This window comes from Lonchura striata, chromosome 17, assembly GCF_046129695.1.
Source record: "Lonchura striata isolate bLonStr1 chromosome 17, bLonStr1.mat, whole genome shotgun sequence".
Taxonomy (NCBI): domain Eukaryota; kingdom Metazoa; phylum Chordata; class Aves; order Passeriformes; family Estrildidae; genus Lonchura; species Lonchura striata.
Genome location: NC_134619.1, coordinates 8,335,450 through 8,358,529, shown reverse-complemented (window position 1 = coordinate 8,358,529; position 23,080 = coordinate 8,335,450). Strand labels below are relative to the sequence as shown.

Below are 23,080 nucleotides of genomic sequence, written 5' to 3'. Positions count from 1 at the left end.
CCCAAGAGCTGGCTTTGCAGTAGATGCAGGACACGTGTGCCACCATCTCCTCCAGAGCTGCTGCTCTCTTGAGTGGGATGAGGCTCTTGTGGCACGGGGTAGCTCTTTGTGCTAAACGATCCCTGGAGCTTTTTGTGTGGTGTAACACTGCATAAAATGAGTAAAAGCTGGCATCACCTCCCGCCTCCTGCTCTTGGGAAAACAAGTGTTGTTGCTGCAGGGTTATTCCCAGAGTGTTTGGAGACCCTCCCAATTGCTGAGCAGTGCTGTCTTCCACAGCAAGCGGAGGTGGCTGCCGGTGGCAGATGGAGGCACCCCTCATTTCTAACGGGGTGCCTTGGTGCCATCTCCCTCCCTTTGATTTCTGCCCCCTTCTCCAGTCCATCAACTATCCTGGATACACTCACCTTTGCCCCTGCTCTCGTAGGTGTCCTTGCTACATCCTCCCTTGCATCCCCATTGCTTCCCTCTCCTGCATTCACCCCTCTTGCACTTGTCTCTACTCCCCCGTGCAAATATCAGTGGTGACAAACTGCTACCACCGGCCCATCTGTTTCTTTGTACAAATTTGTAGCCAGTTTTGAAACGTGATTTATAAATATTGCTTTTGCAGCCAAGGAGTGACACTGATGGATGTCAGCACAGATGGATTCTCTAAGCCTTTGCTTAAATCCTCTCTTTTGCTTTGCACCTACTTCACTTGGCTCCTCTGTGGCACCAGAAAGCCACCTCAGGGAGTGACTGTTCTCAGCAGGGTGGGGACCAGCACCCACTTGGGAGTGCTCCTGGAGCAGTGGGGCAGGGCAGAAGCATCTGGCATGGTGGGGCTGCTTGGGGGCAGCCTGGGGGGCTGTGACCTGCCAGCACAGTTGGGGTCCTCCAGGAGTCCTGGGTGTAGCACACGGAGCTGTGCTGGCTCTGGGTTGGAGATGCAAAAGCCAAGGGTGTCCCTGCAGGTGACCACATAGCTGAGTTACAGGTGGTTGGCAAGAGCTGGGCTTTTGGAAACAGCCCCATTGCATGTTGGTGCCTCTCTTTCCATCCTTTTGCTCTGTCTGAGGGAGTGCTCACACACTTCCTGATTCATCAGACAAGGAATAAATGTCACCTGTGGTAACAACAGCAAGCATCCAGGAGGAAGATGCCCATCATAGGGAGTGACTAAAGGAAGAGATGGAATTAGAGAAGCTGATCATGTTAAAATCCAGCTGGTGCCATTCCAAAGGCATTCACCATCCTCTTGTTTCCTAACTCACCTTTTGCTGGATCTTTCTGGCCTAATAAAATTGATTACAGCAGGATCAAAGGCAATTAAAGCCTGAAATCATGTTCTCCAAGAAGTGCTAATTGTGTTGGAAGGGATGGTAGAAAGCATCCCTGCCCAGCAACCTGGAAGGAGTGCTAGGTAGTATGGAGGGACACATGGAGCTTCTGACTCCAGGGCTCAAGGGCTCTGCAAGCAGATGTCTAAACTCTCTGCAGGTCTCATTAAGAGCGTGTAATGGGTGATAGAAGATCTGAAAATCCTAACAATCAAAAGCAAAATGTTAGGATTTGAGGATTGCCTGAGGATAAAGGAAGCCTCCTGGAGCCCTGCAGGGATGCCCCTCTCAGCACAAGCAGCTCAGATGCTCGTTTGACTGGGGCAGGGTTGGGGTGTGTGTGTAAAAGAGCATCAAACCTCCTCGGGGCTGAGCAAACAGCGAAGGAGCAGCAGTGGTGCTGTGGCCTGGTACCCAGAGAACTGAAAAAAAGGAAGAGGCAGAAAGGAAAAACAGGATGTTTCTTCTACCAGCTGCACCACCTAATGCTGGAGGAGGTCTGCTCCCTTGGGCAGCTCTGGCAGCAGTGTGCCTGCAGGCCCAGCCGGGTGCTGCTGCTCCTCCCGGTGTTCCCAGGCTCTGGTGCAGCAGAGCAGCTGCTGGAGAAGGGGAAGGTGGATGCTCACAGGGCCCTGTGAGTGTGGGAGAGGGAAGGGACATCAAAATCCCTCCTGCTCTGCTAGCACTGTTTGAGATTGAGTTATGAGAAGGATTTATTAGTTCTATCTTCAAGGCTTCCAAGACCCTCTTTGGAGAGGGAATCTGGGGACTTAATTATTTTATTATTCCTAGTGACATTAGGCTACCACCAGAGTATATTGTCTTCCCAAACTTTCCTCTTAGGGCAGTATTGATGAGTCCCTGTGTGTTCAGCTCATGTCAGTTCCTGCCCTGTCCAGAGTCCTGCTCCTCAGGTGGACAGAGGGGCCATCTCCTGCCCTGTCACGCAAGGTGATGTGATGTAACACAGGATAATGTCACTGCGTGCTCAGAGAGACGGTGGCAGTGGAAACCTATGAAGAAAATGTCAATTTGTGCAGCAAGAAAGCAGTGATAGTAGAAGGTTGGGGCATCAGAGGACACTCAGCATGGCTGCAGCAGAAGGTGCAGCTTTGTGGGGACTGGGCAGGAAACCAAGGGTGAAGACCCAGCTTCGTCTGTGCAGGAAAGCTGTGGATTAACGTCTGCTCACATTCCAGTGCTGCTCCTCAGCAGCACTGCTCCTCAGCTCATCACCCCAGAAATGGATTTGGCAGGAAGCTGCTGCAGAGGAAGAGACACGAGGGCTGCAGGGCCAGGGCTGCCTGAGCTGTGCCAAGGCAAACAAATCTGCACCAAGACACATCCCAAAGCAGCTGCTGTGGGTCAGCTACATGTAAAGAAACAACTGCACCAAGAGAAATGGCAATTGTTTTGTAGGAGGTTGCATTTTATAGGATGTACATTCCAAGATCTAGGCAAAATTTTCCCAGATCTGTGATCAAAAGGATTACAATCGTATGGCAGAACACTTTTTTTGGAGTATCTCAGAGGGGAGCACAGAGGTTTGTGAGTAAGGGGTGCAAACACCCAACAGAGAAGAGTTCATGGTGGTGGGGGGCAGGTGGTGGAGCCATTTCAGCACCAGAGGTCCCTGCCAGGCTGGGCTCTGGCTGTCGAGCCTTGGTGAGCAGTTTCATCAGTGTGCATGAGACATTTCTGTGCATCTCCCTCCTGGGATTTTATCTCCTGCCACCCTTTTCAGGAGATAAAATATAGTTTCATGATGTTTAAAGCAGTGTTTGTAGTTGTGATTTTTGTTGCTCCCTTGCATCAAGTTTTGGGTCACAGCCCCTTCCTGAGGCGAGGTTTCTCTGAGCAGACCTGCCTGTCATGCTGCTGTTAAATTTAAGTACCACATTCTTTATTTTGACTTGGTGGGTGGCAATATTTCTTTTTCAGTGGTGCCAGGCTGCCTAAACTGTCTGGGCTGAGCTGAGGTTGGTGTCTGCCCCTCTGCCACTTGCATTTGTAGTTCCCCTTGGTTTCTAGAGACTGCTTCTAAAAATACAGCATGCCTTGTCGCAGGTCCCTAGCAGGAGCTGGAGCTGGCTGTAAACAGAAGGGAGTTGCCAGCCTCCTGCTGCATTTCCAGAGAGCTTTGGTGCTGCCCCTGTGTTTACACAGTGCCGAAGAGCAGCTGGGGGAGTTCCCAAGCACTGTGTTCCCTCAGCCCTGTGTGATGGGTGGGCTGAGCTGCAGGGCTGTGCGCTCAGGGATCCTCCGAGCCAGGATCTGACCCCAACCCCAGGCTGGTGTGACAGTGACAGCAAAGGTGACCTTCCTGGACTGTGCCTGGAGCCTTGCTCTCTTCCAGCACTTTCATCTGTCCTTTCTGTCCTGTGGTTTTATCTCCACTTGATCCAGGTGTCTGAGGCTTACTTTTACCTGGGCTGGCTAGGAGTTAGTCCTGGTCTCTTGCTGAGATAATGCCATTAATGTTATTTATATCCCTCTGCTACACTGCAGCAAGGAGGGGGCACCAGCACCAAATGAGATCTCATTACCTTTGTGCAAACTATTTGCATAACAATATTTTTTTTCCATAGCTCATCCTTGGTAGGCCACCAGCAGCTCTGAGATGTTGCTGCCACCACGCTTAGTTCAGCCTCCTTCACCCAGGGGCCAGTGCTCCCCTGTTTCCCCTGACACCTGTGCCCAGTTGCCATGGTGCTGCTGCCACATGCTGCTCCAGGATTCTCAGCCACAGTGGCAGTGTCCCACAGGACAGGAATCTGTGTTCTGCTGTGCCCTGGCTGCCACACAGAATCTCTGGGATCTGCTTCCTGGCTGACCAGCAGATTTTCCATCCTGGCTCACCTCCTGTCCCCACCATGCCCTGTGTGCTCTCATGCAGCACCCAATCCATACAGCAATTTCCGTGATGGCAGCAGCCCAAGAGCCATGTTACAGTACATGTCTTTTCCAGTGGAAGAGTTAATTCATAGAGAAAGGGGATGGTCTGGCATAAATCAGGTCTGATGAGCAGAGTCTGCAGACACCAGCACCTTGCTGTGAGTGGGCCAATCCATGGTTTATTAGATAAAGGCTGCAGACAGTCAGCAGTGGCTTGTGACACCTGCCTCCAATTGTCACCTGCTGCTCAGCCTCACCCTGCCCATGCTGCTGCTGCCTGGCAGCCTGCAGCACCCCTGAGCAGGGAGTCAGTCCCAGTGTCAGTCCCTGTCCCTGCCCTCCCTCCCTGCTCCTGGCTGGCAGCAGCTGTTCCTTGGGTTCATTGCTGGCACCAGGTCCCTGGAGGGTCCCGTGAAGTGTCTGTGTTAATGGGATCTTAACGAGTTGTGCTGTGCCAGCTGAGCCCCTGAAGCAGCAGGGTGTAAGCAGATGGGGAGGAGGTTGCCTGACTTGGCTGGGAAGCTTGGAAGAAACTGCCTACTCCTTCAGGAGTTACAGAGGATTACAGGGTTATCTGGCCCTCCGGCTGAGGCAGGACCATTCACTCATGGCTTTTGGCTTTGGAAGAAGCAGTGTCTGCTCTTGCAGTCTCAGTGCCACCTGCAGACCCTGTCTGCTCTTGTGTACATGTCAGCAATTGATTTTTATCCTGACTCTGTGCCACTCTCAGAGGGTCTTTTGGAAGCTTTCCCCCTCTCTCTGTGCCGCCTGCGTTGTTTGTCAGCATGGTTCAGGCACTCGTGCTGCTGCTCCTGTGCCAGGCTCACTCCCAGGTGTAGTGACAAAGGAGGTGCCAGGCTGGCTCTGAGGTGCTGCTGGCAAAGGGGAAAGTGCAGGAGTGGAGCTGCCCATGTTCAGGCACAGGCTGCAGGGCTTCTGCAGTGAGCTGGGTCCTTGTGATGGAGGAGAGGAAGACCCGAGGCTCTCTCAGGATAGCTGCTGGAGTGGTGCAGGAGTAGCTGCTGTTCACCCAGAGCATGGAGGAGCTCTGGCAGGTGCTGCAGGCTGTGATGTGGGGGTGACTTTGCTGTGGTTTTGCTTGTTCCCTGCAGACAACACGGCAGCGGTGCACACACAGAGAGTGGGCTTCAACCGCCAGGAGCAGGATGTGTACCTGCTCCCCATCCTGGTGGTGGACAGCGGGCCCCCAGCCCTGAGCAGCACAGGGACTCTGACCATCCGTGTGTGTGGCTGTGACAGCAGCGGGGCCATCCAGTCCTGCAACAGCACAGCCTACGTCGTGTCAGCCACGCTGAGCCCCGGCGCCCTCATCGCGCTGCTGGTCTGTGTCCTCATTCTGGTCGGTGAGTGCCTCCCTGTCCCCTGAGTCCTCCCTGTCCTGTGCCAGCTTCTCTCCATCAGCATCACGTGAATGTGTGCAGGCAGGTGCTGTGGGCACAGAGCTGTGGGCACAGAGCTGTGGGCACAGAGCAGCCTTCTCTGCATCTGTCTCCTCCCTGGGAGCTGCAGCATGGGGGGCACGAACCTCAGCCCCTGCTTGGGGGGACCATGTGTGCCACAGCTCATGTGTGCTGGGCTCCACAAGGCAGCCAGAGCAGAGTTCCCTGTGCCAGGCAGGCGTGGTGCTGCCCAGCAGAGCCTGGAGAGCTGCTGGCTCGCTCCCTGCCTGGACAGGCAGGAGCCACGAGCTGCTTGCCAGCTGCCATGCTGTGCCCACAGCAGGCGCCTCACAGCAGATGGGGCTGTGTGATCCCAGCGTGTGGGCAGGGCTGCTGGGTGTGGGGCACACAGGTGTGCTCTTCCCTCAAAAGGTCAGTGTTAGAGCGTGTGTGAGTGTGTGGGCGGGATGCAGAGCTGGGCTGTGGTCAAACCAGAGCGCTGTCTAGGTCAGGACCTGTATCCTGGGAATGCTGCTGCCTGCCACTGGCACACTGGCACAAGCTTTGCTGGGCATGGGGAGTGGGTGCTTGTGTGCATGTGGGAAGGGGCTCTGAACGGGGGATGTTGCAGTGCCCTCAGGTTTAGCACAGGACAGTTGATGGATGCAGCTGCTGAGAGCCCTCTCTGGCCCCAGAGCTGGCTCCTGGCTGGCTCCAAGGGCTGTCCAGACAGCTGTGGGAGGCAGCACATCGTTTGGTGAGGTCTCCTTGGCATGGCTCCACTCCCTGTCTCCTGCTGCATCTCCATGCAGAAGACCCTTTCCTACAGGGTGCACTTTACACTGGTTTCATTATCCAACGCAGTGCAAACAAATTTCTGCCTAATTGCCCAGACAAATAAAGTGCACATCAGTGCTTTAAAGGTGATGGGCTGAATGGATTATGATCCCGGACACAGCTGTGGCTCACTGCTCAGGCTCTGTGCCATCTGCTCCACATTCACCCACACAATATTTGGCTGCTACTGTGAATCACACACCCCCTTTTCCTGCTCATCATCTGCACAACCCACCCGTTTGTCTATCCAGCTGTGTGTTTATCCATCGCTCCCTCCTGTCTCGGTGGTCGTGCTGCATGGCAAAGGAAGCTCCTGGGCTGCCCTGGAGCCCGGGCAAACCTGTCTTCAAGCCAGTACAGAGCAAGGTTGCTGCTTGATGAGCCTGGCTGATGGGAACCGACTGGCCTCCCGGCAAGGCTCCCTGTGCCAGGGGTGCTGTGCCTCCCCCTGCCACCAAGCAGGGGTCATCCTCGCCCCATGGGAGCACAGCATCCTGAAACTCTGTGTTTATCTGACTGTCTCTTCCTTTCCCAGTGCTGGTCCTTCTGATCCTCACGCTGAAGCGGCACCACAAAAGCCACCTGACCTCTGAGGATGATGAGGACATGAGGGACAATGTCATCAAGTACAACGACGAAGGAGGCGGTGAGCAGGACACAGAGGCCTATGACATGTCAGCCCTGCGCAGCCTCTACGACTTCAGTGAGATCAAGGGCGGTGATGGAGGTGGGGGGCCAGGAGAGGGGGGTCCAGGCAGAAACCCAGCCTCCGAGCTCCACGCCCTCCCACAGTGGGTGCAGAGCCCAGACCTGGACTTCTCTGTGTTCAGAGACTACATCTGCAGGAAGGTGGAGCAGGCGGATGAGGACCTCTCTGTGCCGCCCTATGACTCTTTCCAGACCTATGCCTTCGAGGGCTCGGACTCCCCAGTGCCCTCCCTGAGCTCCATCAACACCTGGTCCAGCGGCTCGGAGCAGGACTTCTCCTACCTGGGGGGCTGGGGGCCGCGATTCCGGCAGCTGGCAGCGCTGTACGCGGGGCGCAGGGGCGACGAGGACAGCGAGGAGTCCTAGCTGCCCCTCCGGCCACCTCCGGGACCGGGGCTCAGGCGTGAGGGGCACACGGGGATCGTGGGCTGCCGGCGAGGGGCTGCACCGCCACCGCTCCTCTGCAGCTGCCTTCGGCCCGGCTGGGCTCCAGCCCGCCCGGGGAGCCCGGAGGAGCCACTACCGGGGCGTCCTCATCTCCTCAAAGCCAGTCTTCATTAAAGCACTAGCATTGACTTAAGAAGGAGAAAATCTAATTCAAGAGGGTTTGGAGAGGGTTTCTCCCCCACAAATTATCATTTAAATAGATCTGTTCGGTGATCCCCATCCAGGAGAGGAAGAGCAAACCGGGAGCCTTTTGTTGTCTAAATTGTTTTTGTCACTTGAGTCAGAGCATTTGAAGAGCTTTGATTTCTTTAAGAGCTTTCCTTGCTGAGGGAAACAAGCTTTTAACTTCTGTTCAGATTTTCCCCTCCTAAGTTTACTTGCTTTTTGAAGTCTTCCTTCTGCTCCCTGTGGGGCTCTCAGTAGCCCCCGGCTGCGGGCACGGTGCCACGCTGGGATCACATCCTGCAGAGCGGCTGCTCACCTCAAACCAGGTTTCCCTTCCATGCTGCAATCACTTTGCCCCTGTCTTGTGATCACAGAGGTGCTGGTGATGTGAAGGGGATCCCAAACCCTCCCTGCATGGCAGACATTGTCTGTGAAGTCCTGGGGTGCCCCACAGCCCCAGTGGCAGACGGGGATGTCCCACCTGTCACCGAGGCAGATGCTGTGGCCTGGGCCAGAGCAGCTGCAGTGCTGGGGAGGGCCATCGGAGGGGCACAGAGCAGCACCCCCAGCTGGGCTCTGCCAGCCCCTCACACAGGACTTGGCGTTTGCAGGGCTCCCAGCCAGGCACTGGTTGTCACCAAATGGTGTGAGCTGCACAGGGCAGCAGGCAGGACATCAGTGCTCCCTGGCCCACAGTGGCAGGGGAAGAGCTGCATTCCATGCAGGACCTTGCTGCAGGCTGCAGGAGAACCCCAGCCCCTGGCTGGGAAGAATAATTCCTGCTTGCACCCAGCTGACAGCAGAGCATCACCATTAGCAACAGAACAGCCATCCCCAGGAGATGTGTGTGAGGCCAGAACCTGCTGGCACAGCTCTGGGGCTGAGCTGGATGCAGGTTGGGCAGCACATCTGTGACACCTCAGGATACCCAGGGTGTCCCCACCATAGCACAGTATCCTGCATTAAACCAGCATGAGCTCCCAGCAGGACTGCTTTTGCATGTAATTCCTGGGTTTGGGAAGCAGGTGAGGAAGATGCCAGTGGGATGTGCCAGTGCTCCTTAGGCTGCAGGTGATGCTGGAGAAAAACACCAGGTGCCCACTGCCTTCCCAGCCTGCCAGCTACCACAGGGAAAACTGAAGAGCCTGTAGAGTGATGTCCTTGCACAGCACCTCAGGCCATCCTGGCTGGTGCAGCTCCTTATCTGTTCATGTTGGGAAAAAATCAATTCTATCATTGATAGGTAACTGATACGGTCTCCCAAGGCCTGACACATCCTGGGCTTGTCATTGGGTTTGTCCTTTTAGTTGAAGTACAGACACTGTTTTCTCCCTTTGGAGAAGGTTTAACTGTAAATGTACACGCGTGTCCATTTTTTTTCTGTGTGTTGCTTCCCAGCTGCTGGCGTTGTTCCTTTGGCTGCAGCACGAGACCTGGCAGCGGAGAGGGACAGGACCTGGCTTTGCCACAGTGCCTGCCCTCAGCTGCTCCTGCCACTGCCACCACGGCCCCTGTGCAGAGCCCCAGCGTGGCTCACACTGGGACCAGGAGCCCCTCAGGGCCTCTCTGGTCCCTCCGAGGAGGCGTTGGTGCTGTGGCTGGCACCTGTGCCCAGCGTGCTGCTGGTTCACTGTGATGATGCTGGGGAGGCAGCAGGGTCCTGGAGTGCCAGCTCTGGCCACGCCATCTCAAGCACGCGACACCCCGCGCCTCCAAGCAGGAGAACGGAGAAATCCCTCTCTTTCCTCAGGAATGTGTTCGTGTTTTCCCTCTGGGCTGCAGAGCTGTGCCCCTGCACTGGCCCTTCCTCTAGCCAAGTGTTGTGCAATAGCAGGGCTCTGTCCTAGGAGATGGGCTCTGACAGGGTCCGTGTTCAGCAACCCTTGTGTGGGTTCTCCCATCCCTGAGCAGCCCGTGCTCCGCGGCGCGCATGCACTCACGCTTGTGTTTTAGTTTCTGTCCCCCTGCAAACATTCGGTGCCCGCACCCCCTGCCCGCCCCGCAGGAGGAGCTGGCAGCTGCCACCGTGTCTGATGGAGTCCCTTCCGTTTTGTTTCTCTACCCAGATGAATTTAGAAGGTTGATTTCCTCACCCTTGGTATTTTTTTTTTTTCAAGGTCTTTCTGGGATCTGGAAATAAATTATTTCCTTGTCGTCTAGCCTGAGTCTTACGTGCTTCCTTTTGGCTTTTTTCTTTTCCTCATGTTGCCCTGTTATTGTGGTCCCTTTGGTGCCTTCCACAAGGGGCTGGGTGGCTGATGGGCCATGGCACAGCCAACCCCTGCAGCATGTTCCCATTGGTAGGATGCTGCATCTCTGGCTTCTTCCCATTTTTTGTTGAAACGCTCATCAGAAAAAGCTTCTTCAAGAGAAGGGTCATTTTTTCTCTCTGAACTTGAAAAAAAATGAAAATGAACAATGCAAAAAAATGCCCTTGGTTTTCTCCATCCTTTCAGGAGAAAGTTGGGCTGTGCTTTGAGCAGCCCAAACCATTGTATGATTCTGTAATTCTTGATGGATTCAATACAGCTGAGCATTGTCAACAGCTTTGGTACCTGACCCGTTCTCATTTGGTCATGCTGTGTGTTACAGCAGTGTTCAGTTACTGGCAGCAGCTAAAAAACCCTCCTTCAAACTCAGTTTTAATATTGAAATGATGCAAATAAATGACATTCTGGCCTGACCCCAGCTAAATCAATTGCTGGTGGTTTCCTTGGTGGCCAGGGGCTGGGGAAAGATCTAGGGGCTCACGGCAAAGAAGCGTGACCCTCCCTGGGCCTGGGAAGCCTCACTGAGGTGGCTGCAGATGCTCCAGCACCCATCAGTGTGACAGTGGCACACCATGGAGGGATGGAGCAGGCACAGAGAGAGGGGACAGAGAGAGTGGTGGCCTCAGTCTAGGTCAGCAGAGAGAACAGGCAGACTTTGAACTGCTCCATAAAGGAACAGTCATTTAAACAGCATCTTGCAGTCCCAGATCCAAAACAGGATTATTGTTCCCCCAGGTCTTTGAGTGTTTCCTTATCCTTCACCATCCCCCTGCCTCCACTCCATCCTGCTCCCTTGATTATTCACTAAATGTTATGGAAGAAGCATCTGGTGACCTTTGATGACAGCAGTTACTGGGAGGCTGTGACAGAAGGGGGAAGTCTTGAGGCTGGAGGGTTTTCCAGAGGCACAAGGTGTGCTGTCAGATCTCAGTGACCATGCAGTTTTCTTTCTCACAGTGAGTGCCTCTACAGCTGCCAGCCTTGAGGAAACCTTTCTGCTGGCATCACCATTAATTGCACCGTTAATTGCACCCTCACAGCAAATCAGTCAGTGCTGTGGTCACAGCCACCTGCTCTGGCAGGTCTGGACACTTGGCCCGTTGCTGTTTGCAAGGAGCTGAGTGTTTGTACCCGAGTTTCCAGCCCAGCTCATTGGTAAGAACTCTCATCCAGCTGCAGCTCTCCAAGTCCTGCTGTCCCACTTCAGGCACCCAAACACTTTGAGATTCTACAGGCTGGGGTCTGGAGTGTTCTGGGAACTCCACATTGAGGAGGAAGAGGAGGAGGAGGTGTCTGCAGTCACTGTGCTCATTGCAGTGGAGGTGACAAGTGCCTGGCATTGACTGTGAGCCTGCGCTGTGCAGGAGGATTTGCTTCTTGTATACTGTGGGGAAATGGAGAGAGCTCAAAGCAACAAATTGCCAGTCAGAACCAGACCCTTCACTACAAAAGAGGAGGATTATTGAGAGCTTTGATTGCAGAAGCATCTGTGAAGATGCTTGAATAGCTCCATGCCTCCTCAACACAGCCCCTTCTGAGGAAGTTTTTCTATAGCAGCTTCTCTCTCTCCAGCAGTTGCACAACAGCCCCGATGCAGGGTAAGAGCAGGTCTCTCTCCTCTTTCTGCAGGAGGGGAAGCCAGTCCTGCTCTGCAGATGATGGGATGTGACCTGTGGCTGTCTGCTGGCAGTGTTGGCCAAGGACAGTGGCACTTGCCACTGTCACGTTCTGAACGGGTCCTGCAGGGCTAGTGCTGCTGTGTCCCATCAACCACGGGCTGCTGCAGCCCCTTTTCCTTCCCCAGCACAGGGAGGCTGCATCAGCTACCTCCAATGCCTGCACTGAGCCATGGCAAGCTCCAGAAGGCAAGGTGTCCATGTCTCCTCTAGAGAGGTATTTGCAAAAGATGGATGTGATCTGCTGGGATCATTAAAAGGAAGTGAAAAAAGGGCAGTGATACCTTCACCCCCAGGAGGAAAATCCATCTCTGGTAACTGAATGTAGCAAGGCTGTGTCAACCTCTACCTCCCGTTCCCACTGGCAGTATCTTGCTCTGGAAGGTGATCCCTTCTCTTCCCTCTGAGGAAGCTGCTTTATCACCAGAAAGGTGACTCCTTTAACTACCTCCACCACGGCTAATATCCCAGCCCTCTACATCCTTTCATTTACCCAGCCCTTGAGCAGCTTTCAGGGTTGGTATCAGACTCTCCCTGCTCAGCAAAATCTGTGTTTTACATCTCTGCCCTGTGCTTGGTGCAGGCAGCAGCTCTGTCTTGTCAGGGCTCTCTGCTGTCACAGAGCTCTGGTTTGTGCTCTTGACTTGCTGTGGCTCTGCTGCCTCCCAGCCCATCCCAGGAGTGTTCCCAGTATCTGGAGATGACCTGGCTTTGTGCTTGGAAGCAGCAGTTCTCACTCCCCTCTCACTGGTGCGAACAGAGCTGTGTTTCCAGGCAGCTGTCACAGCTCTGTCACCACAGCCAGAGAAGTTGGAGAGAAACAAAATCATTGAATTTCACTTGGCCCTGGAATTGTGCTTCTGGGCAGTCAGTGGGGCTGAAACCACCCCTCAGTGTCTGGAGCAGGCAGGGTGGTGTGGTGGAGAGCTGGTGTTCCTGCTGCCAGCGGGACTGTGCCCTCTCGGGATGCTGGTGCCATGCTGAGCAGCCAGGCTGGCCATCATCTGTCGCACACACATCCCAGCCTGGGCTTTTTCCAGCCTCACAATTCCTTTCCAGATGAGTATGGATTGTATGACTGTTCTTCAGATTTTTAGAGAAGTTCTTTTGGCTTTGCAAAGCTGAATCCAGCATGGGTGGGGAGAGTCTGAAGCAGTGGGATACACAGCAAAGCACAACCAGGGCTCCCCACGCAACAATCACACAGCCCTGGCTTTCCCATGGCCCTTCCCATCCCATCAACACTGGAACCCAGTTGTGAGGGCTCAAAACTGGCATTTAACAGCATGACATTGGGCAGCAAGAAAGGGTGAAAGCAGGAGCATTGGGGTTTGCCTCCCCTAGGCTGTGCAGGGAGTCTCACCATCCATCCACCTGTGCTGCTGCTGCTGTGTGTGCCCATCAGCCGTGGCTGGGAGGACGAGTGGTGATTCTCAGACATCCCTCATCTGTAGTCAGTGACAGCAAGTGTTTGTAGCTCAGGGTTGTTAACTGCCCTGTCCAGCTACACTGCAGGTTTATAGACATCCATTTTTCATCTCTCTCCTTCGCTGCTGCGGAGGAGCTGCTCAGGTGAGCATGAATTGGTCCAGCTGTTCACTGGGGGAACAGCCACCAGCCATTTCTAAGCACAACGTATCCCCTTAGCTTGTGTTTTAACCGTGGTAATTGGTGGAGTTTTAATCCCTTTTCTGCTGGGGGAAGCACGCGTTGCCATCCACCCCGGCAGAGCCGGCCCACGGCAGCCTCGCCGCGGTCAGGAGCCACTCACCTTTAGCCAGGAGCCAGGCAGCTGTTGAAATCCCTTCACACTGCACGCAAATTAGGCATTGAAAACACTCATTACAGGCAACATGACACGCCTTCATTATTCCAGAATAATTGTCTGAAAAGCTCAGCTCCCAGCACAAGCTTCACTTGGTGCAGGAATGTGATAAAAAGAAAACAGGAAGTGCAATCAATGCTTGTAATCCTTTTAAATAAAAAGGTACTTGCTAGTAGCTGCCAACATCTTTAAAAAGCTGTGATTTCCCCGGAGAGAGCCCTTATCAGCTATGACTGCGTGTCATTCTGGCAGTCTGTCAATCCATCAGACTTCAGTGCCACTGACATTAAGAAGCCAGGCGTTAAGATTATCACATTTACCCGTAATGTAGCACAGATTGTGTTGACATTTGGGAAGTATTCCACCACAGGAGCTATTTGACTTCAATTCTTTCTTCCTGAATTAAAAAATGCTTTGAAATACTCGAGGGCAGGAGCCTGCTCTGCCTGCAGCATGCTGGCATGGGGAGTAGGAGCAGAGTGAGGGTGCACACGCGATGACCCAGGATGCATCCCAGGAATCTTGCTCTCCTGCTCTTTGGCTGCACCTGGCATGGAGCAGGCAGATATTTGGGTTGGCTGAGGAGGGTTTCCCTATGTCCTCCCCTGAGGCAGCTGTGGTTCAATCTCCACGGGGGCCCAGAGAGCAGCACCATCTGCTTGCACCCCTCCTTCCTCCTCCTGGCACTCCTCCTCCTGAGAAGGTCTCAGCTCTGTCCACAAAATATTCCAGGCTAGGCCGTGGAAACAATGATAAGTGACCTAAAATGAACTGATTAATCTCTTTAAATAATTGTGAAGCCATTTTCCAGAAAAAGTTCATCTACTCTAAATGGCTTTAGTGTTTTTCTTGGGCTCCAATCAATATGTGGTCGCTTGCTTTTCATGTGTAATTCACAGTAATTGCAAAAGAGCATTTTCTGAAGAAAATGACACTCTGCAAGCAGAAAAGCAAAAAGACACAAGGGCCAATTGTCTTTAAATCCCAGCACAAGGCATGCTGTCAGACATACTGGTGAGCTGGAGGTGCTTCAGCATCACAGCTCTGTGTCCTAGGTTCTTCTCTGGGAAGCTGCTGGAGGTGCTGGAGCGTGTTGTTGTGTCCAGATGGCTTGATTTGGAATCTCATCTGTTTCAGGTCTGGCTGCCAGGGCCCTGGCCTGTGGACCCCTAGCCCACCAGCTGCACTGAAAAGTTGGCTGAAAGATTACAAGGTTAGGCAGAGACACATGCCTTTCCTGTCACTGCAGACATCACTGGGATCCAGAGGCAGCCACACTCCCTGCGAGGCTGTCCCATCCAGCCAGGACTGCACAGAGCACTGCCCATGCACAGCAGCACCCAGCCATCCCCCAGGACCTCTGGGGCCTGGGATGAGTCCTGTGTGCAGAGCTGGTGCAGTGCAGTGCAGATCACATCCCCAGGTCTCTCCTGTCTCTTTCATCTCCTGCTCAAGTTTGCACCAGCCAGGCTTGCTTCATCCACACCAGCCTCGAGCTATTGCTGCCTGATGGTAGGACAGGCATCCCCTTCCAAAAGAGTCCGTTGCCTTTCCATCATACGCTGTAAAACCAGAGCATAATTTTCCAGGATGTCATTCTAATTCTACTGAGAAAGCTTATTACTTGTGATTTACCCATAAAAAAGGCCCGGTGACTTATGCTGGTGTGTCTGTGGGTTTGCCCATCAATCCATCACGGCAGGCTCTCCGCAGGGCAGGGGGAGCAGATCCAGGCTGAGGTGAGCATGCCACTGTGATTGACACGCTGCTTTTACCGGCCATAAAGCCTCTGACATATTCCTTTTGGCTCGCTGCGGGTCCGCACTGCTGAGCTCCAGCACAAATGTCATTAAAACATGTTCTACCCATGGTACCTATAAATAATTGAGGCAGCAGGTCTGCACTGAGCTCTGTGCTGCAGCTTTCTGCTCCTCCAGCGAGGCGGCCTGGGGAGATGACCTCTCCTTCTCCCACTCACCATCTCAGACATGGAGGGGCACCTGACACTTGTCCCCACACTGATTTCTCTGCTGAGTTGGCAGGCCGTGCTCCCAGGGCTGGGGGTCTGGGCTGCTCCTGCAGGGGGGTGAGTGCAGAACATTGGGCTCCAGACCTTGTCTTTCCTGCCTCCTGCCTGGGGCACTGCCACGTGTGGATGTGTGAGGAGAACCTGGCATGTGGGTAGGGGAGCCCAGTGATCCCAGTGACTCAGGAGCTGTCAGTGCCCACCACTTCCCAATCTGTTGAAGTTTCCAGAGCTTCCCAGGGCAACACCTGCAGATCTCCCTGTGCCAGCACATGGCCACCACACCTAATGCTATCTCAAATAGTTTAATGTATTCAGATGCATTTCCAATATTCTCACTAAATGTGTGGGAAATTCACAATCCATGGCTGAGAGTGCTCGTTGCTGCTGTGGCCTTGGAAGCACAATCTATCCCTGAATACAGCTTTCCTCACTCCCCTGGCCATGACTAGTGGGGGCATCCTGTCCCCTGAGAGTCCCACCACGGTTTAGTACCTGCCACCCATTCTGTTCACCAGTCAGACCAACTCCAGCCCTTCTGCAAGTCTGGCACAGAGGGTGAGTGTGATCCTTGCCTGGGGCTCCTGCAGGCCATCAGGCATGAGCTGTGGGCTGGCAGATGAGCTTGCAGGGAAGGCTTACCTATGTGGGATACTCATGTGGGACACCCATGTGGGACATCTATGGGGGACATCAGCAGGTTGCTCTGTCCCTGTGGAGAGGGCCAAGCTCACACCTCCAGCATCATCCCCCTACACCTCCCATCACATGGTTCTGGCTCCCTTCATGCCCACTAACAGATTTTTTTCTTTCCTTCCTTCTCATGACAGCCACCAGCTCCCCCATACCAGTGGGAGTCATTAGCAGGCATCACGCTGGGGATGTGCAGTGTAAATATGGAGTGCTGATATCCCACTTTGCTGTGCTGGGAGCAGCAACCCCAGACTGACACTGTTCCCCTGGCAGCTCCCATCCATCAGTCTGACCCTGGCTGTTCTTTAGATCCACGGGCTCCTTCTGGCTCCCTGGGCTCAGGAGGGCACAGTGCAAGAGATGTGGCCACACACGAAGGCATACAGGGGCTCATCCTCCGCCCAGCACAGACACCCATGGAGCCCCAGCAAGGTGTTCTGGTGATGGAGGAAGCACCTCCAGCCCCAGGGACACATCCTGGGCAGCAGGGCTGAGCTGCCTCTGCACACACATGTGTAGGGCGCTGGGCACGTGCAGAGGCAGGTGCTGTCTGCGTGTGGAGGTGTGCAGCCATGTAGAAGCACGAGTGTGAGGAGGCAGAGCTGTGCAGTGCAGCCTGTGTGTGCCCTGACAGATCGTGAAGGTGTATTAAACAGCAGCTGTCGGGCTCTTCCTGAGCACAGCGGTAACACAGTTGGGACCATTGTGATGTCTTCTTAATTTAAACTCGTGTTGTCTTCCAGCCACGTGCTAATGAGGGCTAATGGGAAGATCAGCTTGCTGTTTGCCAGCGTTGCTGTGTGCATTGCTATGGCCCTGTCACTCCTGCAGCCTGGCTGTCCTCACTGACTGGTGTCTTTCCCTGCCTTGCTGCTCTGATGGGCAGAGGGACTCGGGGTCTGCTCCCCCTGGGGTTCATGTGACATGTCAAAAACCGCTCCACCAAGCCAATTTCTCTGACCACAGAGCAACAGGACTCATCTGGGGAGCAGAGCCTCCTGGCGCTGTCCATGGGCAGCCCCCAGGATCTCCAGGGCTCCCATGTGCCACAGCATCCGCAGTCCCAAGAGCTCAATTGGCCCCTGTGGCTGGGACACCCACAGTGCTGCCACATCCCCTCGTGTCTCTGCAGCCCCAGGACAGCCACTCACGCCCTTGGGACCCTCCTCTTACAGAAGGGGCAGCCAGCTACTCATGGAGTCTGTGTCACCCCTCGTGCTGCCCTGCTGTGCCCCGGGGCCTGCACGGGGTACAGCAGTCACTGACTGGTACCTAGAGGGGTGATGCTTTGGCCACAGCTCAGTAACTTTTTGTCACCTGCGTGCCCATCTCATGGCAGTGGTGTTGGCGCTTGGGGACAGAGCAGCTCTGTATGGGACACCTCTGCTCCACAGGCCTGGGCCCCATTACCCCTCTCCCTGTGCCTGTTCCCTGCTCTCCCTGCTCCACAGCCACAGGTGCCAGCTGCACAGCAGGACACTGTCCCAGGGCTGCTGGGTGCCAGCACCGACCCTCCGGAGCGAGAGCGGAGCACAGGGAGCTCCATGGTGGCACATCCCTGGAGCTGCTTCTCCCAGCACTAACCCACACATTTATCAGGATTAATGAAGCGTGCAACAAACGGATCAGGAGGCACAGAAAGCAGCAGAGACAGAGCCAGCAGCTGGCAGCAGGGAGGAGGGAGATGAGGGGTGTGTGGGTCTATGAAGCTGGCCAGGGCTGCACAGGAGCAGCACACCTCCCTGGGTACCTGCTCCCAGCTTCCCACATGGACACACAGGAGTGCTCATCATCGTGCAGACAGGCATGAAGAAAAGAGAGACAGTCCTACCAGAGATCAGACATCAATATTTGATAAAAGCCATTGAATACTAACACAGCCACTTACGCCATATTTGCATACTTGCTTAATAAAAAATTATGGCCATTCAAAGCTCAATCATTAATTACCCAGCATATTTTTGTTTAACTCCCTCCCTTTTTTATTACAGACTAAGCTGTTTTCCTGCTTATTCAGCAAAAAATCCCTACTCTTCCACCAGGATTTGATATGCAATAAATATGTACTTATTAAGTGTGCATTACAACTGCACGAGCTGGGAGAAGTAATAACAGGCCCAACATAAAGCTGAAGTATTTATGCATGTACCTAGGGCCACTTTAGCTATTTATTTTCACAAAGAAATTAAATTAGATAGTTTCATAGCTCTCAGTGTGACTATGGTGGGAATTTACATAGGCCCCAGCCTGTCAGGTGGGGCTGGGTTTGAAGGCACAAACCCAAGCTGCAGACCTCCTGCCAAGCCAGGTGTGCTGGACAGGACTCCCTGCCAGGAGGGTCAGTGCCCAGCTAATGTCCTCTGCCTCCCAGCTGGGAATCCCATGGGGACACCAGGCAGCCAGGATGGACACCAGGCAGTGAGGATGGACACCAGGCAGCCAGGCTGAGGCTGCCCACTGCTGTGCTGGGACCACAGGTGACTCTGTGGGAAAAACACAGTGGTACAGTGTCCTTGGAGAAAAACTGTTGGCATGTCAAGAGGGATGAAATTTCTCAGGAAAATTGACTTTTCAAACCCTTCTCACTTGAAAGAATCCCAGCGCCTTGTGAGTGTTTAACGCCCACTCTCCAGATGCCTTTGACAAGAGATGTGACACCTGCCCGGGACAGGAGAGGGGATGGGGAGGGCAGTGCCACCCTCCTCCGCGCCCCCCAGCCCTCACCACCCTGCGGGAGACCCCGCAATTAGTGAGCGACCTGATTAGCGCTGATTGCGCACACGCCGCCTGCAGCGGTGAGAGCTTGCGGTGCTGCCTGCGGTGCTGCCAGCTCTGCCCCACCGCCACCCCGCACCAGTCCCACCCCAGGGCACAGCGAAGGGCACCAAGCCCGGGGGCTCTGAGCCCGCAGGGGACACTGAGCCCGCAGGGGACACTGAGCCCGGGGGTCGCCTGCCTGTTCACAAGGGGCTGGGACCACCTGCGGCACCCCCTGCTCCCCAGGGAGTGGCTTCCCCTTGTGCTTGTCCCCTTGGTGTCTGACATCCCCCCTGCGCCTGTCATGCAGGTTCCTGATGTCTCCAAGCTATTAAAGATGGGATTTTTAAATAGCACAGAAGATGTACAAGTTTTGCGGTGTCAGCACGGGGGAGTGACAGGAGCTGCTGGGAGCCAGCCCAAGCCCGGCAGTGACAGTGTCCTTTAATTACAATTGATGACCTGGCATCCCCCTTCCCCAGTGCTCATCAGCTCATTGCCTCGCAGCGGGACAATGGGACCCCAGGCCCTACCCAGCGGCTCCCTGAACCCAGCACAGCCTGCTCTGCTCCTCCAATTGCCCACATTTTATAAAGAATAAAGGAAACTTTGGCAAGATGCCTTCCCAGGAGGCAGAGGCATCTCTCTGAAGTGCCCAGTGCCTGCCCATCCATGTGTAGGAGGCTCCGTGGTCCTGGGCATCCTGTGGCCTCCAGCAGCTGCTTCCAATGAGGGCTTGTAGAGAAACCAGCAGCTGCCAAGCACACGGTGGTGTTTGCTGGCAGAGGAGTGAGAGCAAAACTGCCTCTGCCCGGGGCACGGCTGGGGTGGAAGCACAGGAGCTGAGCGCCGGGGCTGACCGCGGCTGTGCCAGCTTGCCAAGAGAAGTGTGAGAACTGCCTCTCGCTGGTGGAACAGGAGGGAGCACAGCTCAGCAATTACAGCACAATTAGCTCAAACAGCAGGTTGATTGTAAATTGCAGCTCTGTGCCAGCTACAAGGACGGAGCGAATGGCTGGCGGGAGCTCTCCTGCAGCCCGGCTGGCTCTGCTCAGGTCTGAGCCAAGCAGGACGTGTAAGGCCATGGCCCACAGCATCCCCTGTGGGCTCTCCTGGCACTTGGCCCCACAGCCTCCTCCTCGAGCTGCTGCACACACAGGAGAGCTGGTGAGGAGCCCTGTGGCCTTGCTAGTACAGTTCCTCTGTGGAGAACTGCCAGGAGCAGCTCTGCAGAGAGGACCACAGGGTATAAGAGCCATGCTGCCTTCTCTGTGCCACAGGGTGTAAGAGCCATGCTGACTTCCCAGAGCATCCCTTGCTCCAGGAAAGCTCCTGAGCCTCCCCTGCTCCATGCTGGAGCCTGGACTGCCACTGGTTCAGAGCCCAAATGAGCAGTGCCACTCACGGGTCCCCTAAACAGGTGTCAGGGTGCAGCAGCCTTGCTGGAAAGTGGGTAGCTGTAACACACCTCCTGCATCCTGTGCGGGGAGCAGCCTTGGGGAGACCACTTCTCAGAGGGGGACCCCCAGACATATCCCTGTGGGGCAGGGAGGCATGGCTGAGCATGGGCTCACCTTGCAGGATGACTGGCTCCAGCCAAGCAGTGAGTGTGGTTGTTGTGCTGCCAAGGGGATGTGAGGCAGTGAACATGTGTACTTCTCTTGGGCATGACAGCCTCAAAGCAGCCTGTTCCCTGCACCATCTCATCCTGCCATGCTGTCCAGCCTGGTGTACACAACAGGCACTGTCAAGGACTCGGAGGGGCCTTGGAATGGGCTGTCACTCATGTCCAAGCAGTCATCCCCCCTAACCCTTGTGCAGCCTGGCTGCTCTGGCCGGCCATGGAGACATGGCAGGACTCCTGTGCAGCCCTAGGGAGGGACAGCTTCTGGGGGCCCACAGTGGAGCCCCACTCACTCAGCTGTGCTGAGGGAACTGTGGGAATCTTTAAAAGTAGAGGGTTTGGGGTAAGTTGTAAAAGGTAGGCTTTAGAGACAGTAGAACTGTGATTAGAGTTAAGTAGTAGCTATAAGATTTGTCAGTAGAAAAATTATACAGGAAGTAGAAAGTAAATACAAATAGAGCAATGGTTAGTGTATTAACACTTAGTTAGAATAATTCTCTAAGCTACAGAAAAGTATATTTGGTGAGATATTAGGAAGTTCTAAGCTTAATCATGGAGCTCTGTGCATCATATCTTAAGGCTTACAAGCAGGTATTGTATTCAAAATAAGCAAGCATTGTTTTAACCAAAGGTACGTGCACTTATAGTGTTGGATAGAACTACTGTCAATATGCTTTTGCTTTGTGTAATTAATAAAAAAGTTTTTAAAGTAAGTTGTAACATTAAGTTCTTGGTCTGCTGCCTGGGATGTGAGCTGGCATCTTCCCATTGTCATAACCATGTGATGAGACTGATGCTGGAAAATAAACAGCTCGAGATGCGTTCCTCAGCAGCCCCATCCCGTTCCTGATTTGTACACAGTCCCCGAGCCAGCGACAGGAGCCTCTGGTACAGGTGCAGGAGGATTCAGTGCTGCCCATGGGGCTTGCAGCAATCTCTGTCCCCTGGGACAACACCCCTCTGAGGGACAGCAGGGGATGCTCACGGCCAGCTTTGGGGATGGCCGTGCCCTCAGCAGGGCATCCCCTTGGCTCTGTCCCCTGCATTGTGCTGGCAGTGGGGTCGGTGCCCGTGGAGCTGTGTGCTCGGTGGAGGCAGCAGACGGACACAGAGTCTGTGCCAGGGAGGGGCAGGAGGGGCCCTGTCCCCGTGCGTGGGCTGCGAGGGGCCTGGGGCAGGCGGGGGACAGCTCCTGTCAGCCCGCTGAGGCTGATGCCTTCCATCTCTGAGTTACTGGCTCGTGTCAGGGCAGAGCTGGAAATGTCAGGGACTGCTGCAGGGTGACCGTGCAGAGTGGCAGATGGTCAATGATGGATTTGTCACTTCAGATTCAGGCGGTTTTTAAATATTCAGCAGAATCGGAGGTGACAGCTCATGGCAGCAGGCAGAATTTCTCTACGTCTCGATAAGACCTCCTGGCCCCCTGGGAGGGGGGGCACAGCAGGACAAACCCCAGCACCTCGCGGCAGTGGCTGGGGACAGCCAGGCTGGGACCATGGTGACACGGCCAGGGCTCCCCGTGCCCCCGTGGCTGGTGACCCAGTGGAGGTGCAGGAAGGAGGCTGCTGCTGAGCTTGTCCTTCTCCAGCTGCTCCCTGCGAGCTGGAGCATGCAGGTAGTGCCTGTGCTGCCTGTAGCCACCCCGCTTTGTCAGCACCAGTGCTTTGGGGTGTCTCAGGAGAATTGGGGGCTCCCACCAGCTCCACACCAGAGGTGGCACTCCTCAGCCTTCTAGTGATGGCCACATCCTGAGGAGAGGCCCAGCAAGTGGCAGTGGGAAGGAGGCTCCTGAGCCAGGAAGAACAGGGGTCTGGGCAGGCCGGAGGTGCAAGGGGTGTGGGCAGAGCCATGGCAGGCTCGGCTGAGCATGCAGGGCAGCTGGGTGAGCAGGGAAGAGAGATGGAGCTCAGCACAGCCACAGAGCCGCCCTCCAGAGTCGTGCCTGGACAGGGAGCAGGGTGCCTGCTGGGCTGCACACAGATGCTCTGCAGATTCCCAGTGGCAGCTGCACTGGGGCAGGGCCAGGGCTGCAGTGCTGTGCAGCAGGTCGGGGCAGACTGTTGAGAGTGACGCTTCCACAAGTGCTGCCATCAGCCCGGGTCCCTGTGATGGTTATGAGGAGCAGCCATCTCTCCTTGCTGGTGCTTCTTCCTGCAGCACAAGTTGTTCAAAATTGCCTTGTACCTTCTCAGGGCCCTGTGGTATGTGGGATGGACATGGCCCTGCAGAGCCAGCACAGGAACTGTCTCCTGTTGCAAGAGAGACAGGGTGGAGTGTGGGTCCTGGCTGATCCAAGGGACTTGGAGCTTCCCCTCCCTGGGGGAATGTGTGGCTATGGCCACTGGAGGGAGGAAGGCAGCAAGGTCATTGCAGTAATGAACACACCCGCCCTTGAGGGCAGGGCATGCACTATTGACTCTGCATCCCCTGTGCCT

General features: G+C 54.8%; 1 protein-coding gene across 1 annotated transcript in view; it reads left to right on the top strand.

Moving 5' to 3' along the window:
* Positions 1 to 9,933, top strand: part of CDH22 (cadherin 22) — a 76,158-nt gene extending 66,225 nt beyond the window's left edge. Inside the window, exons 11-12 of the mRNA XM_021540884.2 lie at positions 5,330 to 5,581; positions 6,990 to 9,933. Of these exons, the coding sequence (XP_021396559.1) occupies positions 5,330 to 5,581; positions 6,990 to 7,528 (791 nt within the window). The 3' untranslated portion in view covers positions 7,529 to 9,933. The remainder of the gene's footprint in view (positions 1 to 5,329; positions 5,582 to 6,989) is intronic.
* The last annotated feature ends 13,147 nt before the right edge of the window (positions 9,934 to 23,080 follow it).